At 40.0% G+C, this 17,734-nt stretch overlaps 1 protein-coding gene across 1 annotated transcript; it reads right to left on the minus strand.

Moving 5' to 3' along the window:
- Positions 1-399: 399 nt before the first annotated feature.
- Positions 400-1,359, minus strand: LOC101445474 (olfactory receptor 13A1-like). The gene has a single exon (XM_004479170.3). It carries the CDS (start codon positions 1,336-1,338, stop codon positions 400-402), a length of 939 nt encoding a protein of 312 aa, XP_004479227.2. The 5' UTR covers positions 1,339-1,359.
- Between the last annotated feature and the right edge of the window lie 16,375 nt (positions 1,360-17,734).

Raw genomic sequence — 17,734 nt, forward strand, 5'->3', positions numbered from 1 at the left:
AAGAGAACCCCACTCTGAAAGAGGAAAGGGCTGATACATGTGAAGGTTGCAGCCTTGTTCTATGGTGCTGATATGTGGGTAAAAAAGACAGCACACTTTGGAGGGAAATAGTGGTAAGCATACCTGGCTGTAACGCCGGCTGTTTCTCCTGGTCACTTGCTCTCCCTTTGCTTCCTCCCTCACTTCCTACACACCTGAAGCCTTAGGAACATCTGCAGTTAACCCCTTGGAGAGTTTAGTGGAAGTTCCCCATAAAAGTTTGACCAATTTCCCTTAAAGCATGCACATTTTTTATAAATCTATCTAATCATTTTCTCCTCCTTGCCACTTTTACCTTATTCCCAAAGTCATTTTCTTGCAATTAACTCCTTAACATCTAGAGAAATTTACTAGGGCCATTTATTTATATTTACTAAATGCAGAAAACACCTTCCTTAGGGCCAATTTTACATTCTTGTTCCTCAGAGTGTAGATGAGTGGGTTCACAGTGGGACTGACTGCTGTGTACAAGATAGTGACCACTTTGCTATTTTTTGTGGAGGATCCAGACCCTGGGACAAAGTAAGTGTAGATCAGAGTGGAGTAGTACATGCAGACAACCAGGAGGTGAGAAGAGCAAGTGGAGAAGGCCCGGTGCTTGCCCTCAGCTGAACGAATGCGCAGGATGCTGGAGATGATGAAAGCATAGGACACCATGGTGAGCAGGAAATTGACCCCCCCAAAGAAAATGTCTGCAATGACAAGCATGATGTTGTTCAGGTACGTAGGGCCACAGGCAAGCAGTAGTAGTGTGGGGATTTCACACAGGAAGTGATGAATCTGATTGGGGCCACAGAATGTTAGCCGTGCCATCAGACCAGTGTGCACTGAGGAATTGACCCCACTCACAGTCCACACACCGCCTGCAAGCAGGGCACAAAGGGATCTGTTCATCACTGTGTGATAGTGCAGGGGCTGGCAGATGGCCACATAGCGATCATAGGCCATGACTGTGAGCAACAGCAGTTCTGCCCCCAAAACCAAAGTGAGGAAGAAGAGCTGGGTCATGCAACTTCTGTAGGATATTGTGTTATCCTTGCCCACCAGGTTCTCCAGCAACTTGGGGAGAATTGTGGATGTGCAGACCAGGTCTACAACGGCCAGGTTTGTGAGAAAGAAGTACATTGGGGTGTGGAGAGCTGAATTCAAGCAAATGGCCATGACAATGAGGCCATTCCCTGCAAAAGCCATCAGGTAAAGGAGGAGGAAGGCAGAAGAAAAGGTACCCTGGAGCCAAGAATTTTGTGCAAAGCCCTGCAGGACAAAATCAACCACAACAGAGTGGTTGTTTGCTGCCATTGGATGAGTGAGCCTCTACTGAAGGTCCTGGAAAGGAGCTGGTACCTGGGCAGAGGGTGACAGAAGGATTGGGTGGGTGAGACTTCCTCTCCACACAGTGGTTCCACTAAAATTCTACAGGATTGTTTGTGGTGGTGTCTTTGCCCTAAGAAACATATAGGTAAAAGGTAAACATAGGTCCCTGCACTAAGGGAGACAATCAGGGGATTAACTACTATATATATCTCCCTCTTCATAACTCCTCCCAACCCCTCATATTCCCTTCCCCTTCCTATTGTGACTGGGGAGGCCTTGGTCAAGAATTTACATAGAAAGTGCAGAATGTTTTCACTTTAACTGTGAACATTTCCTACATTATTAGGAAACTTGAAAACAACTTAGAGAGGGTTCTTGGAGCCTGAGTGTCACATGGAAGGCAAACTCTTCCAGGCAGACAGCCCAGAGGATTGAGGTCTCCATACTCCAAAAGAAGAAAATCCAATTGAATTGGGGGTTGGGTGAGACTTCCTGAAGAATACCTCAATGAGAAGATGCAATTCTCACCTGTAGAAATGTTGAGGTGGGGAGGATGGATGGGCTCAGCTGGGGTTTTGGGGTTCTCCTCAGGATAGGAACAGCTTGGAGTGCAGCCTAGGAAGTAGTCTGGAATGCAAAATGGTCTGAGTGTTGGGGCTCAGCCTCCAACCTATGAGCAAAAGGAAGGAATTGTCAGAGCTTCCTGCACTTCAACCTGGCAGCAGGCTCTTCAGTTGAACTGTAATTGCCCAAATCTGACTTGTTCCCAGGTTTCTCCCCAGAGCATGTGTGGAATGGATTGTGGACATCCAGGGCTGCTGTCTTACCAGATAGCTCCTGCTATCAGCAAGAGCCCAACTTCAGGCTTTAAGCCCATCCAGGTTTTCTTGGGTTAAGTGGGGATCTTGTTCTTTCAGTGAGTGTCAGGCTATGCCGTGGGATAGGGAAGCCAGGAAGAAAGGCACAGATGAGGTCTCACAGGCTGCGCCTGAGAGCCTGTTAATGAAACCACCCACTTCCAGACCTGTGAGACCTTCTGACATTGTACACCTTTCCAGCAACTCATCCCAGACCCAGGCCCCCATAGGCAAATCAAGATCCAGCTTAGACAAGATCATTTCCTAGAGATCCACACCCATAGCACAAGGAGCCACCAATCCATCAACACCAAAGTAAATATTTTCATCTCCTATGCCCAGCAAATACCTGGCCTAGGCAACTCAGAAGAGGGAGATTCCAAAAACTTTCCCTGAGTGTTTCCCTGAGAGTAATGCCTGTCTGATAACAAGGAGCTGTTTATACGGACAGGGCTTAACCATGGGGCTTGCTTTTCCCAGTGTCCCATAAACAGAGATACTGTAGATTTATAAAAATGTGTAACTGGCTGTGAACACCCAGAAGGCAGAGTGAAGAAACTGCCACATTTGGGGGTTCTCTGACAGTGACAACTGTGCTTTTCTCACTCCCCTCACCCTCTTTTCCCCAACTTTACAAGGGCCAATGATTGCATTTGCTGCTGACTAGAGACCAAACTGTCCCTGCAGAACTGGTGTGGTAATAGCACAGTAGGATATAATGGGTGTTTCCTCACTTTCAGGGTGCTCATATCTGAGGGTTATTTTCAGGACCCATGCAGTGATCACCCCACACACCTTTCTACACGAGGAATGGGACCATCCTCATGCAGGCACAGATGACCAAAGCCCTCCTCTGACCACTGAAAATCAAGTCCACTCCTACATTCCAGGGTGCACTCTGACCGCATATCTGCATGTTCATGATGGCACTTCCTGCCCCAGATTCACAGGAGGCTGAGTAAACCAGCCCATTGGGCCAGAGTGGCTTTTTAAAAAATTTTTGACTTATTATAGAGAACAAAACTACAGGTTTTCATTTTCCCTCTTACCAATCAGCTGACCAGATGGAGCCCAAGGCAGAACAGGAGGTGACCTCAAAGAGTTTCAAGGCAATTCAGCATTTCAACCTGAAATTGTAAAAGATAGAAACAAAGTGATTTTCCACAATATATAAGGTCAGGACTAAACTAAATTTGTCTTTCTAGAAACATTAAAAGGAAAATTAGGAAAATTTCAAAATAACAATACATAGATTGACAGTTGTTTATCCATGATTAATATATTCCCTATTAATTTTAGCAATGTGCTCCCAATTGCTTCCTACCCAAATATAAAATATTAATGTTTCATGGTAATATAAACAATGTCCTTACTGTGACTAAAGGAGAGATGGAACTTTGGGGTTAAATGCCCTGATTCCTCCTGTATGATACCTGCTTTGTTTGCTGCTACTCTTTAAGAGAGTAATTTTACTCAGGAAGAATGCCAAGGTCACTAGAGAATGGAGGACCAAGGAGCAGGAGCAGCCCTTGGGGAGCAATTACCCCCAGCCAGAGGTAAACAAAGGCCTGGCAGTTGCTGTCTCCATGTGAGAGAAGAGTCAGGACCTGAGGAGTGGACATTGGCAAGCCAGGTCCCTGAGGCCTCGGAGAGCAGCTCCTGTTACTGTCCGCTGGGGGCTAGCCACTTGTTCTATTAGTCAGAGCCTGGTAAGTGAGCTAATGGGGCTTCTGTTCCCTGTCTCCCTGGATCAGAAGTTCTTCTTTGATGACCAGGTAAAGATCAGCTAACGACCAGCTGACAGCCAATACTGCAGGATGATAACTTGGGGTTGTTATTAAATCCAATAAATTATTTACAACAATTTTAGATTTACAGAAATATGGGGAGTTAGTGCACTGTGCTCCTGTGCAACTCATACCAAGTTTCCCATGTATTTAGAATCTTGCAATGATGTAGTACTTTTCCCACAATTAAAGAGCAAATACTGATATATTATTATTAACTAAATGCAATCATTTATTCAGATTTCTTCAGTTTTCCTGAGTGTTCTTTTCCTGTGGCAGCATCCAGAGCACAACATGACATGTAATCATGTCTCCTTGGTATCCAAATGGTTTTGATGGTTTCACAGAATGACGTTGTTTGATGACCTTGATCATTTGTGGAGAACTGATGAGAATGTTTCTATGGTCCCCTCTACAAGGATGTGCCTGATGTTCTCCTGGTGACTAAACTAGGGTTATCACAGAGGTAACATGACTTTCTCATGACATTCTATCATGGGTGAATGTGGTCAACAGGACTTACTACTGAAGATGCACACCTTGATAAGATATTGTTTTCTTAAATCACTCAGTTGTTAAGTATCAGTGATATGATGAGTGTCCATAAACTGACATTTCTTTTATAGCCTAGTCTGAAGCAACATCAGAAGCCCAAAGAGGGGACAAAGGACAGCATCCACAGGCCCAGGACCAATCACATAGCAAGGTAAGTTCCAGCTCTGAGCCAAGCAACCCACAATTCCAGTAAAAGTTCACAAGACAAAGATTTGGGTCCAAGTGCATTGCTGCTGGACTATGTGATCATGTAGTGAGCTCATAGCAGTTGGGTGCTTCCTTGGGTGGCCAAAGACTCAGAACATAGCAACTATTTGCTGGTGGTCTCTTTATAATATGCTAAGGATATGGAACTAAACACTAATGTAGACAAGAAAAATCTGGTAATTTATGTTGAAAACCACCTTCACAAAATATAACAAAACTTCTCAATACAAACAGCTGTTAATAGCTTAGAGGAGTTCTTAAATTTGTAAAATTATTTTTTTCAAAATGTTTAATGTCTTCAGCTCAAAAAACCAGAACATAGTTTTTACCTACAATTAAAAATTTCACATGATAGGTAATGCAATCAAATTTCAACATAATGGAAATACAAACAAATTTTAATTTATTTGAATGAGATACAATCTTCAGCTACATGTGCTATTCCTAAGTGAACATGCTACTTTTTTGAGGAATGATGATGATAATTTATAAAAATATTCTGTGATATAGGTGGAGTAGACATCACCATCCCAGGGTCCACAATGATGAAAGAGATTGTTGATGTGGGAAGAGTGGGGTGGGGTGGGTGTGGGGTATATGGGAAATTCTTATATATTTTTCTCTGTTTTTTAAATGTTGCATTCAAAAAATATGAGGTCCCCATATAGCCCCTACCCCACACACTCCACTCCTCTCACATCAAATTCCATTTTTATCATAATGGAACATTCATTGCATTTGGTGAACACATTTTGGAGGACTGCTGCACCACATGGATAATGGTTTACAGTGTAGTTTACACTCTCCCCCAGTCCACCCAGTTGGCCATGGCAGGACATAAAATGTCCAGTATCTGTCCCTGCACTACCACCCAGGACAAATCCAAGTCCTGAAAATGCTCCCACATCATATCTCTTCTTCCCTCTCCCTACACACTGCAGCAACCATGGTCACTCTCTCCATATCAATGCTACAATTTCTTATATTGCTAATCACAATAATTCCATAGTACAATATCAGTAGTCCACTCTAATCCATACTCTATTCCTCTATCCTGTGGACCTGGCATGGTTATGTCCACTTCATCTCTATATCAAGATGGGGCTTAGATTCCATATGGATGATGGATGCAATTCTCCTGCTTGCAAGTGTAGGCACTCTTGGCTCCCTGGTGTGGTTGGTGACCTTCTTCACTTCCCTATTAGCTGGCTGGGGTAAGTCCAATGAACAGAGGGTAGGAGTTGCAAGTCTGCAGGGCCTGGCTGTCACATGGACAGTCCAGAGATTCAGGTCTCCTGAATATACACCAACCACAGCCCCAACAACAGGTACAGTAAAAGTGACAAAACAGGCATCTGTAGAAAGGTCACATCTAAGTCCAACTCCAACACAATCAGGAATGCAATCTCCAAAGTAGGGCCAACTGACAAGACACCAAACTCCAGAGCCAAATACCATGACCATACAACCTGTGGGTCTCTGTAGCCCTCAGGAAAACCAGTACCTGGGGTTGTATCTACTTTGGCTGTCTCTGAGACCCTGCTAAGGTGTGCTTAAGCACAACCCCTCTGATGACCTCCCAACTCTTTTTTGTAAACTCATAGCCATAAAAACTCATTTATCCTTTTCATTTCCCCCTTTTATTCAAGGTCAAAAAGCAGTTTTTAACACCTGGTATTACATGTAGGCTGAGATATTCTGCTGGTCTGTGTTGAGTCTTTTATTCAAAGTCTTTTTCTAGTTTCATCTTCAGTTGGTGATTGGTAGTAATCCCTCAGTGCCAGGGAGGCTCATCCCTAGGAGTCATGTCCCATGCTGGGGGGAAGGTAATGCATTTGCAGTTCGAGTTTGTCTTTAGAGAGTTGTCACATTTGGGCAACTTGGAGGCTCTCAGGAGGTAACTCTTAAGCAACCTACAGCTCTAGGTTTAGTTCATATTTCAGGTGCACAGGCTCATAAGCATAGTAATTAGTATCAAGGGCTCATTGTTGGACCTTCCTTCTTTTTTGGTCTTTGCCATTACACTTGGGGGATTCTTGCTGTTCCATTGGGAAATGTATTAGAGCTCCCCTGGCTAGGAACTTAGCACTCCCTCAGTTTACATTTTTAACTGTAACCACTATGAAAATATCCAAACATTTTTATGTTCCCTGTATACATGCCCTGGAGAACTCCCTCCCAACCATGTGCCCCCATCAATAACACCCCACACCATTGTTCCTCCCCTGACATTGTTGAACCTCTCTGTGGTCCAAAACTTCTTCAGAAATGAAGCCTAATATATTGCCAAGTTCCCTTAAGAGTAAAATGGAATATAGTGATGGGTTTAAAGGTTAGAATAGAATACATACTAATTGAGAAAAATTAAATAAAGAAAAAATAAATTTGGTATCAAACAATGAAAAAACAAAAAAAAAGCTTTGTTTTTGACATTTTGTCTTTCATCACTGCAATAAGTATTGCCCTTTCTTCCTCAGTGTCTACAGCCTTTTTCCTTTTTTCCTGGTTATTAAGTTTGTCTTCAAAAAGTTTTAGATCACAGTAATTCACATACACAATATACAGTAGCAGATGGCATAATCCTATGCATAGAAAATCCTTAGAAGCCTACAAAATTTCTAGAACTCATAAATGAATTCAGTACAGTCACAGGTTATAAGATCAATGTGCAAAAATCAGTAGCATTTCTGTAGACCAATAATGAGCAATAAGAGGAGGAAATCAAGAAACAAATACCATTTATAATAGTAAATTTAAAAAATCAAATACCTAGGAATAAATTTAACTAAAGTTGTAAAAGTCTTATACACAGAAAACTATACAACATTGTTCAAAGATATCAAAGAAGACCTAAATAAATGGAAGAATATTCCCTGTTCATGGATAGGAAGACTAAATATCATTAAAATGTATGTCCTACCAAAACTGATCTACAGTTTCAATGCAATCCCAATAAAAATTAACACAGCATCCTTTAATGAACTAGGAAAACTAACAATGAAATTTACTTGGGAAGGAAAGAGGCCCCAAAAGCCAAAGACATAAAGAAAAAGCAAAATGAATTTGGAGTAATCACACTACCTGACTTCAAAACATACTACAAAGCTACAGTAGTGAAAATGGCATGGGACTGGCACAAGGATAGACACACTGATCCATGGAACTGAATTGAGAGTTCTGATATACCTCCTCATAAATACACTCATCTGATATTTGACAAGGCCACCAAACCCACTCAACTGGGAGAGAATGGTCTCTTCAACAAATAGTGCCTGGAGAACTGGATATCCATATGTAAAAGAATGAAAGAGGATTACCAACTCACACCTTATACAAAAATCAACTCAAGATGGATAAAAGACCTAAATATGAGAGTCAAGACCACAATGTAGGGAAGCATCTACATGACCTTGTAATAGGAAATGAATTCATGAACTTCACACCAAAAGCACGAGCAGCAAAAGAACAAGTAGATAATTGTGACTTCCTCAAAATTAAAGCATTTTGCTCCTCAAAGTAGTTTCTCAAGAAATTGAAAAGACAACCTACCCAATGGGAGAAAATATTTGGTAACCATATATCTGATAGGAGACTAATATCTTATATTTTTAATGTAAATTTTTTTGTGAGCTATGTATTTTCAAAAATATATAATTAAAAAAATAAAAATAAAATGATCCCTGCCACATTGCTTTCAAAGTTTTCCCATGGCCCTGAGCAGGTAACATTTATATATAGTATATAAGTCCCATTATCCATATGAATTCATTAATAAAACTCTGTCGAGCCCCTAGTACATGTACATTTTCCTATGGCTCTGAGGATTCCCACTACAGTTCAATGGTCTCTTTCACCTAAACTGCTTTGAGTTTGGGAGCATCAGGCTCAGCCTGCAGGTTGAAGCTCAACTCAAGTCTTCCTTGCCCAAGCAAGGTATCATACTTTGACTGTAGGGCACCATTTGTTCAGCCTAATGCGAGAAGAGAAAACGATGGACCTCTGTAATGGAAGGAGAAGAGCTGCATGATGACTTTAACTGGGAGGAAATTTCCTTTGAGATGGATCATTTATAATGCAGAGTGGAGAATCAAAATTTAAGGGGGTCTTTCCTGTGACAACCCATCTCTACATTGAGCAAACCACCAAGGTCAGGGTCTTATTCATGAACTTGGAGACCTTTGAGTGATGGGCTGGCATTCCACATATAGAGGACAAGTATTTGGAAAGTGTAGACCATATCTTGGAGGAAGCAAGTGGTCACCCTCTGAGATCAAGTTTTGTGGTTGGCAGGGTAAGAAAACAGTGGGAGGGCCTGGCATGAATGTCACATCTTGTGGTGTAAGCACCCCACATGGCAAGATGAACATCTGGAGAGGGTGATGAAACAAAAAGCAGCATTGTCCCTAGTGACAATCTAGAATATGGATGTCACTCTAGTCTCTTTGCAATAGGTAGGTGCCTGCAGGGAGGGCCAAGAAGGGCATGAAGTGCTTCCTGCCTGAGCTCTTTTCTAAGATCTTTGCTTTCCCTCAGAAATAACTGGAGGGGTCTCCCCACATTGCTTCCATACCAAAAAGTGTATATGTGGCTTAGAAGGAGGAGCTGAAGAAGGGGGCTTGGAGGGAGGGACACAGCAAGAGCTTCCTGACTCTAACCCTTTGACATAACAATATACAACAGCTAAGCTGCAGCTCCAGGGAGCAGATAGGCCTCCATGTGTCAACCCTGAAACTCATGCTATGCCATCTTGGAGAAAAGGGGTCCTCCAAATGGATTGGAATGTTTTCCAGTTCACTTAAGCACAGTGGGAACTATGTTGTATTATAGGAAAATGAAGGTAGTCTCTTTTCTAATTCCTCTTCACTGGGCTTGTGTCAAGATTCACATCCAGCTCTTCACCACATTTGAGATAGACAAACCAAACATAATATTTCTCAAGGGCATGTGGACACAACACCCTCTGCATTCAGAAGGGCTGTGAGCACTGAAGGAGGCATATCCCATTTCTGACAGCCTGACTTACAAGAGAGAGTACAGTACCTGATAGTGCAACTCAATATGCATTCCAAGATAATGATTTAGGGGAGTAGATTTCTGAAAAGATTGGGAATAAGGAGTAGCAAGGATTACTCCTTTTCCAAAAAGAGAAGTGTATAAGCATAAAATATTCAAAATAACTGTTCTGGGACTCTTGAGACCAGGAGAGTACTGTGCAGTGTCCAGGAAAGAGCAAGACAAGGAAACAGAAATTGCAGCAAAAACTGTGGGTGAATTCTATGCATCACCCACCTTTGAGCCAAGCAGCTTCAGGTATGGCTCATGACAGGTTGATGTGGAAAAAGAAATGCATGGACATCTTCCTCCCTGGGAAAAGGGAGTACAGCCAAGGGCCAAATATGGCTTCAGATCATCAAGTTTTGACTGGTGATTCTAGCACTGAAATTCAATTCTAGCCTGCCCCAAACAGCGTGGAGTTTGAAGAGGTGATGGGGAAAAGGGGCTTGTCAAGGTCTATCCTGTCCCTCTTTCCAGGGCACTTTGATACATGTTTCCACCCCATCCATGGGTCCCTTGAACAAGTTTTGTTCAGTGAAGCATGTCCAATAATAAATACCTAGAATAAGTTGATCCAAGAGTCTTAATACAAAGTCAATCAAAAATGAGTCTTTCTCCAAAGAGAAGCTGACCTCTAGAGTAAACAAATAAAGATAATCAGATGTCTAGAAATGAGAAAAAGTTAGAAGCCATACAAGGAAATTGGAAGATATGGCCCAAAAGAACAAATTAAAATTTGAGATGAGGTGGCAGATGTGGTTCAAGTGGTTGAAAGCCTGCTTCCCAAATATGAGGTTCAGTCCCTGGTCCCAATGAAAAAAAAAGAAAAAAAAAAAAAACAGGGATTCAAAAGAACTAATCAATGATGTTCAAAAAAACCTCCTAAATCATTTAAGGAGATGAATGAAAATATGTCTAAAGATATAAAAAATATTAAGAAGACACTGAGTTAGCATAAAGAAGAATTTGGAAGCATGCAAAGAAAAATAACATAACTTATGTGAATGAAAGAACAACAGATGAGATTAAAAGTGAATTAGAGGGGAGTGGATGTGGCTGAAGCAGTGTAGCAGCTGCTTCCCATATTGAAGGTCCTTGGTTTCTGGTACCTCCTAAAAACAAAACAAAAGAACAAACAACAAGCAAATAAATGAAAAATCCATCTCAGGGCAGCTGATGTGGCTCAGTGGGGGAGCTTTCCATATATAAGGTCCTGGGATCAATACCTGGCCCCAGTACCTCAAAAAATTAAAATGAATTAGAGGCTTATAACAGCAATTTTGAAAAAATCAAAAGAAAAGACCAACAAGTTAGAAGACAGAGCACCTGAAATTGAACAGACCAAAAACAGATAGACAAAAGAATGGAAACAATTGAACAGGATGTTAGGGAACTGTACGTCAGTACAGACTGTGCAAATGTACACAACATGGGCATCCAAGAAGAAGAGAAAGGAAAGGGGACTGAAAGAATATTTGAGGATATAATGGCTGAAAATCTTCTTTTTATGAAAAACATAAATAACCATATCCAAGAAGCAAAATATACTCCAAAGGGAACAAATTCAGATAGATCTACTCTGAGATACAATAAAATCAGAATGTCAAGCGTCAAATATAGAGAGAAACTTCTGAAAGAAACAAGAAAAAACTGATCCATCACATACAATAAGACTATATCAGAAACCATGTAAGCAAAAAGGCAGTGGTATGATATATTTGAAACAATGAAAGAGAAAAAATGTCAGCCAAGAAAACTTTATCCAGAAAAAGTATCATTCAAAAATGAGGGAGAAGTTAAAATACTCACAGATAAATAGAAAATGGGAGAGTTCATTAACAGATCTGCTCTACAAAGCATACTAAAAATAGATCTGCAGGTTGAAATGAAAAGCCAAGATAGAGATTGTAGCAGGTTGATATAGTTATGAATTCCAAAAATAGATATTGGATTATGTTTGTAAACTGGTCTGTGCCTGGGCATGATTGAATTATGATTAGGGCATTGATTGGGCCACACAAGTAGGGCATTGAATCCCTGCCTCCTTGGTGGGTGGGGACTCACAGATAAAAGGCATGGCAAAGGACAGAGTTGGAGCTTTTTGATGCCAGAGGATTTTGATGTCAGAGTTTTGATTTGGAGTTTTGGTGCTGGAGTCTTGAGCTGGAGCCCCAGGAAGTAAGCCCACAGAGGAAAAAGAAGCAAGCCTTGGGAAGAGAGACCTGAGACAGGAGAAGAACACAAAGGAAGAGAGATGGCTCATTAAACATGGAAGAAACTCCAGGGAGAGAGACAGGGCCATTTTCCTAATAGTCTACAGCTGACCTTGTGGAGAAAACAGAGAACCTCAGCCTAGAGAGAAGCAAGAGCTGGGAAGAGAGGAACCCAGGAAGCCTGAATCCTGGCAGGCATTGGCAGACAATTTGCTCCAACACATGGAAATAAACTTTGGTGAGGGAAGTAACTTATGCTTTATTGCCTGGTATCTGTAAGCTCCTATCCCAAATAAATAATCTTTATAAAAACCAACCAATTTCTGGTATTTTGCATCAGCACCCTTTTGGCTAATAATATGGAGATACTTGGAGAAAAGTGTAGAAGTCAGGATTATCAGTAAGGATAACTAAAAATATAAAAAGAGAGAAAAAAACTAGATATGACATATGACAGCAAAATGATAAAAATGGTTGAAATAAATACAACCATTACAGAAATAACATTGAATGTTAAATGAATTAAGCTCCCCAATCAAAACAAACAGGCTGACAAAATAGATACAAAAATGAGTCATCTATATATTTTATAAAAAGACTCACTGTAACACCAAGATACTAATAGTGTGCAATTGAAAGGTTGGAAAAGGATATTCCATGCAAACTAACCACAAAGAGTTGGAGTTACTTATACTAATATCAAATAAAATAGACTTAAAATGCAATGCAGTTACAATAGACAAAGAAGGATATTATATATTAATAAAATTCACCATCCACAAATAAGAAATAACAATCATAAATATTTATGCACCAAACCAGATTGTCACAAAATACATGAGGTGGACACTGAGAAATCTGAAAAGAGAAATAACCATTTCTACAAAAAGACTTGTAAATTCCCCCAAAATCACTCTCATCAATAAATATAATGATGACACAGAAGATCAATAAAGAGAGAAAATATGATAAATAAACTAGAACTAAAAGACACATATAGAATATTGCACTCCAAAAGATTAGGATTTACAAACACCTGAAGTGATCATGGAGCATTCTCCAGAATAGAACATATGTTGGGTCACAAAATACGTCTCATTAAATTTAAAATATTTGAATCTTCACAAAGAACATTATCATATTGACTTGAAGCTAGAAATCAACATCAGGTGGTGAACGAAAAAACTCAAAAATATCTGGAGATTAAACCATATACACTTAAACAATCATTATATCATACAATAAATTACAGGAGAAATCAGTAAATATCAAGAAAATATCAAGAGACAAATGAAAATGAGAACATAACTTATCAAAACCTATGGGATGCAGTGAAGGCAGTTCTAAGGGGGAAATTAATAGCAATAAATGCCTACAGTAAAAAAGGCAGAAAGAATTAAAATAAAGGACTAACTGCACACCTGGAAGAACTAGCCTGAGAAAAGCAAAGTATAACAAAAGCATACTGATGGAAGAACAGCCAGAATTAGCAGCTATGTAGAACAGGGGAAACAGAGATTGAGAGGAGAGGAATTTCCTTGTTTGTCTGCTTTTTGTTTATTATTATTGAAATAATGGAAAATGTTGTAATAATGAATGAAGGGATGAAAGTACATCTATGTGATTATACCGAATATCATTGATTTGTACATTTTGGATAAATTGTATATTTTATTAATATATATAAAACAATTGATTTGTTTTTAAAAATAGGGTGGGTTGGGGAAAATACACCAAATGTAAGATATGGATTACAGTTAGTAGTAATATATTAATGATGTGCTTGCATAGTTTGTAACAAATGTATCACAACAATGTGAGATGTTGGTGGAGGGGTGATGTATGGACCCTTGTATGATGTTATGCATGTTTAGTTTGTAAATTTGCAATGTTTACTATACACTTATTTTTATGTATTTTCATATATGAATGATATACTTCAACAAAAATATATTTTAAAAAGAATAACAAAAAAATGAAAGAAATTGAGAGCAAAAACAAAATACAGATAATCCAAAACCAAAATCTGGGCGGCGGGCTTGGCCCAGTGGTGAGGGGATCCGTCTACCACATGGGAGATCCACGGTTCAAACCCCAGGCCTCCTTGACCCGTGTGCAGCTGGCTGATGCACAGTGCTGATGCATGCAAGGAGTGCCCTGCCATGCAGGGGTGTCCCCCACATAGGGAAGCCCCACGCGCAAGGAATGCAACCAGTAAGGAGAGCCGCCCAGTGCAAAAGAAAGTGCAGCCTGCCTAAGAATGGTGCCGCCCACACGGAGAGCTGACACAACAAGATGATGCAACCAAAAGAAACACAGATTCCTGTGCCGCTGACAACAACAGAAGCGGACAAAGAAGACACAGCAAACAGACACAGAGAACAGACAACCAGGGTGGGGGGGAGGGGAAATAAATAATATATCTTAAAAAAAAAAAAATTGGTACTTTAAAATATCCTGCCATAATCCACTGAATGTACTGGGGGAGAGTGTGAACTACAGGGTAAACTATTATCTGTGTGGTGCATCAGTGCCCCAAAATGTGTTCACCGAGTATGATGAATATGCCACAATGATGGGGGAGGTTGTTGGTGTGGGAGGAGTGAGATGGGGGTATATGGGAACCTCTTATATTTTTTAATGTAACATTTTTTGTGATGTATATATCTTCAAAAAATACAATTTACAAAAATGATGGGGTGGGGGTGTGGGGAATGTAGTATATGGGAACCTCTTATGTTTTCTTATGATTTTTTTTTATTGTTTTTAGTGTAATGTTCTTTGTGATCTATTAACTTGAATTTAAAAAGTGTAAAAAAGAGAAATAATAAAGCAAAAAAGAAAATAAAAGGACTATTACAAAAAAATCAATGAAACCCTTAGGTAGACTGACAAAGAAAAAAGGAGATGATGCAAATAAATGCAATCAGAAATGATAGGGTGGGTATTGCTATTGACCACACAGAAATAGAAAAGATCATTACACAATACTATGCAAAACTGTATGGCAACAAATTAGACAACTTAGCAACTTAGATGAAATGCACAATTTCCTAAGAAATAGAAGACCTCAATAAACCACTTTAACCAAAGAAATTGTATCAGTCATCACAAACCTACAAAGAAAATTCCATACCAGATAGCTTCACAGATTAATTCTACCAATCATTCCAGGAAGAATTAGTTCCATTCCTGTCAATCTCTTCCAAAATAGTGAAGAGGAGGAATACTCCCTAACTCATTCTATGATGCCAACATCTCCCTTAAAAAGGCAGATAATGTATTACAGAACATTAAAATTAAAATCAATCCCTCTAATGAATATAGATGCAAAAATCATCCACAAAATACTTGCAAGTTGAACCCAACAGTACATTAAAATAATTAAATGTCATGATCAAGTGGGTTTTATGCTAGGTATGGAAAGATGATTCAAAGCAAGAATTTCAAATAATGTAATACATCCCATTAACAAATAAAAGGGGTAGAAAGACATGAAATCTCAATTGATGCAGAAGAGGCAATTGAACAAGCAACCTTTCATGAAAAAAACACTTCAAAAGAAAGGAATAGAAGGAAACTCCTTAAACATAATAAAGGGCAAATATGAACAACCTACAGACAACATCACACACAATGGTGAAAGGCTGAAAACTTCCTCTTTAATATAGGAAAAAAATGCCCACTGTCACCACTGTTATTTAACATTGTGCTAAAATATCTAACTAGAGCAATTAACTGAAAAAAAATTAATAAATGCCATCCAAATTGGAAAGGAAGAATATTTTCACTATACATGGATCACATGACCAAATATAAAGAAAGTCCAAAAAAACCTACAAAAATGCTACTGGAGCTAATATATGAGTTTGGCAAAGTGGCAATATAAAAACTCGATATGGCTCTGGGAGCAAGATGGCATCTGAGTGAGTGCACCTCATAATTTCTCCTGCAAAGAAGCAGCTGAGTAAGGTTGGAGTCCTGCTGGAGCAGGCTATTTTGGGTGCTTGCAGAGCAAGAGATGTCTGTGACAGAAGTGGTGCTTGCTAGAGGTAGAATGTTGGGTTTCTGGCATGGAGGTCAGAAGTTGTGGGGAGGTGGGACACTTCCCCCTGGCAGTCATGGCATTCCCTAAAAACGGTTGGTTTTGTGGTGGTGTTCCCAAGCCCTGTGTTCCCTGGATGCATGGTTCCTAGGTCCATGTCCCCTTAGCCTCTGTAGCCCATGCTCCACAGACCCACATATCTTGAGTCTGCAATATCCCAGATTTCCCTTTCCTGAATCCAGCACTCCCTGAGGTCTGTGATTACCCTAACCCTTGGGTTTGGACTGACTCTGTGAGTGCAAGGGATTTGATGAGAGATATAGAGGGGTCAAATGAATGCAGGCTCAATTTTCTGGTTCCTCCCCCTCCCCCCCTTTTTTTTTTGAGCTTGGAGTAGCATACCATCTGACTTGGGAAGAGCCTGGGAAGAAAGAAGAGGCAAATCTGCTGAGAAAGCCCAATTTACCCAAACACCCTGGGATAGGAAATTTGGTCTGGGAGAATGTTGAGTCAGAAAATCAGCTAGCTCTCCTGCAGCACACCTAAGGGAGAAGGACTGTAGGACATGCTCGCCAAGCTTCCAATAGCATGCTTGAGGTTCCTGGCGAGGTTCCTGGTGAGGTTCCTCTCTCAATAGAAATAGTAATTGTTTTCTATGTTGAGCTGGTTCACCAAGGACCCACTTGAATCTCCTACCAGGCTCCTCATGCAGCTTTTCTGCTGCCCTGGGAGAGAGGGAAGTGAGGAGGGGAGAAAGGAGGAACATCATATTCCTGAGCATTTTATTTAACTGCAAAGAGGATTCCATCCTTGAAACTGTTTTTTTGTTGTTGTTGTTGGTTTGTCTTCTTGTTTTTCCTTCCTCTTTATCCCCCCAAGGTCCCTTTCCTTTCCTTTTCTTTTATTTTCTTTTTTTCTTTTATTCTTTCTTTCTTGCCTGCTTCCCCCCTATTTTGTCCCCCCCCCTTTTTCTTCCTTTCTCTTCTTTTTTTTTAAATATTAGGTACTGCAGGGAGCATTTCACATTTGCTGTGTTTCCTCACCCTCCATTTCCTCTTTTCTCTGTGTATTGATTTTGGTGACCAACACTATCCCCTTTCCTCTATGTCTTTCTATCCTCCATCATTAATTGTTTCTCTTACATTCCAACTCTCTTTGTTTGGTCCCCAATTTTTCTGACATTTTATTTCTAATATCTTTTTTCTGTTTTCTGTCTTTTATTCACTCTGTATATTATTGTCTTTCTTTTCCCCTTCACTCACTCCTGAACACTCTGGCCTTTTAATTCATACTATATTCCTCCCCATATTTAGTATATTGTCCCATTATAGGTACTCTACTTTACATGATGTTATAACTTTACACAGCTTAAATGAGTCTAATATGCATTCTCCTAGATCTCACATGGTTCCTCTGTAACATTTATTATCAATACTACTATTTTTCATTTTCTTATCTTACTCCTTTTGATTTCTCTGGCCCTAATATCTTCCTTCAAGTGAATTTAGCCAACATAAAGAAAATAGAATAAGAAGAACAAGGTGATGAAGAGAAGACCTAACACACATGCAAAAACAACAATTAGTTAAACCCCAAAACTAGACAAAGAAGCTAAGAAACTGATTAAACCCATCAAGATAAAATGATGACCAGACAGCAACA

Source organism: Dasypus novemcinctus, chromosome 14 (assembly GCF_030445035.2).
Source record: "Dasypus novemcinctus isolate mDasNov1 chromosome 14, mDasNov1.1.hap2, whole genome shotgun sequence".
Taxonomy (NCBI): Eukaryota; Metazoa; Chordata; class Mammalia; order Cingulata; family Dasypodidae; genus Dasypus; species Dasypus novemcinctus.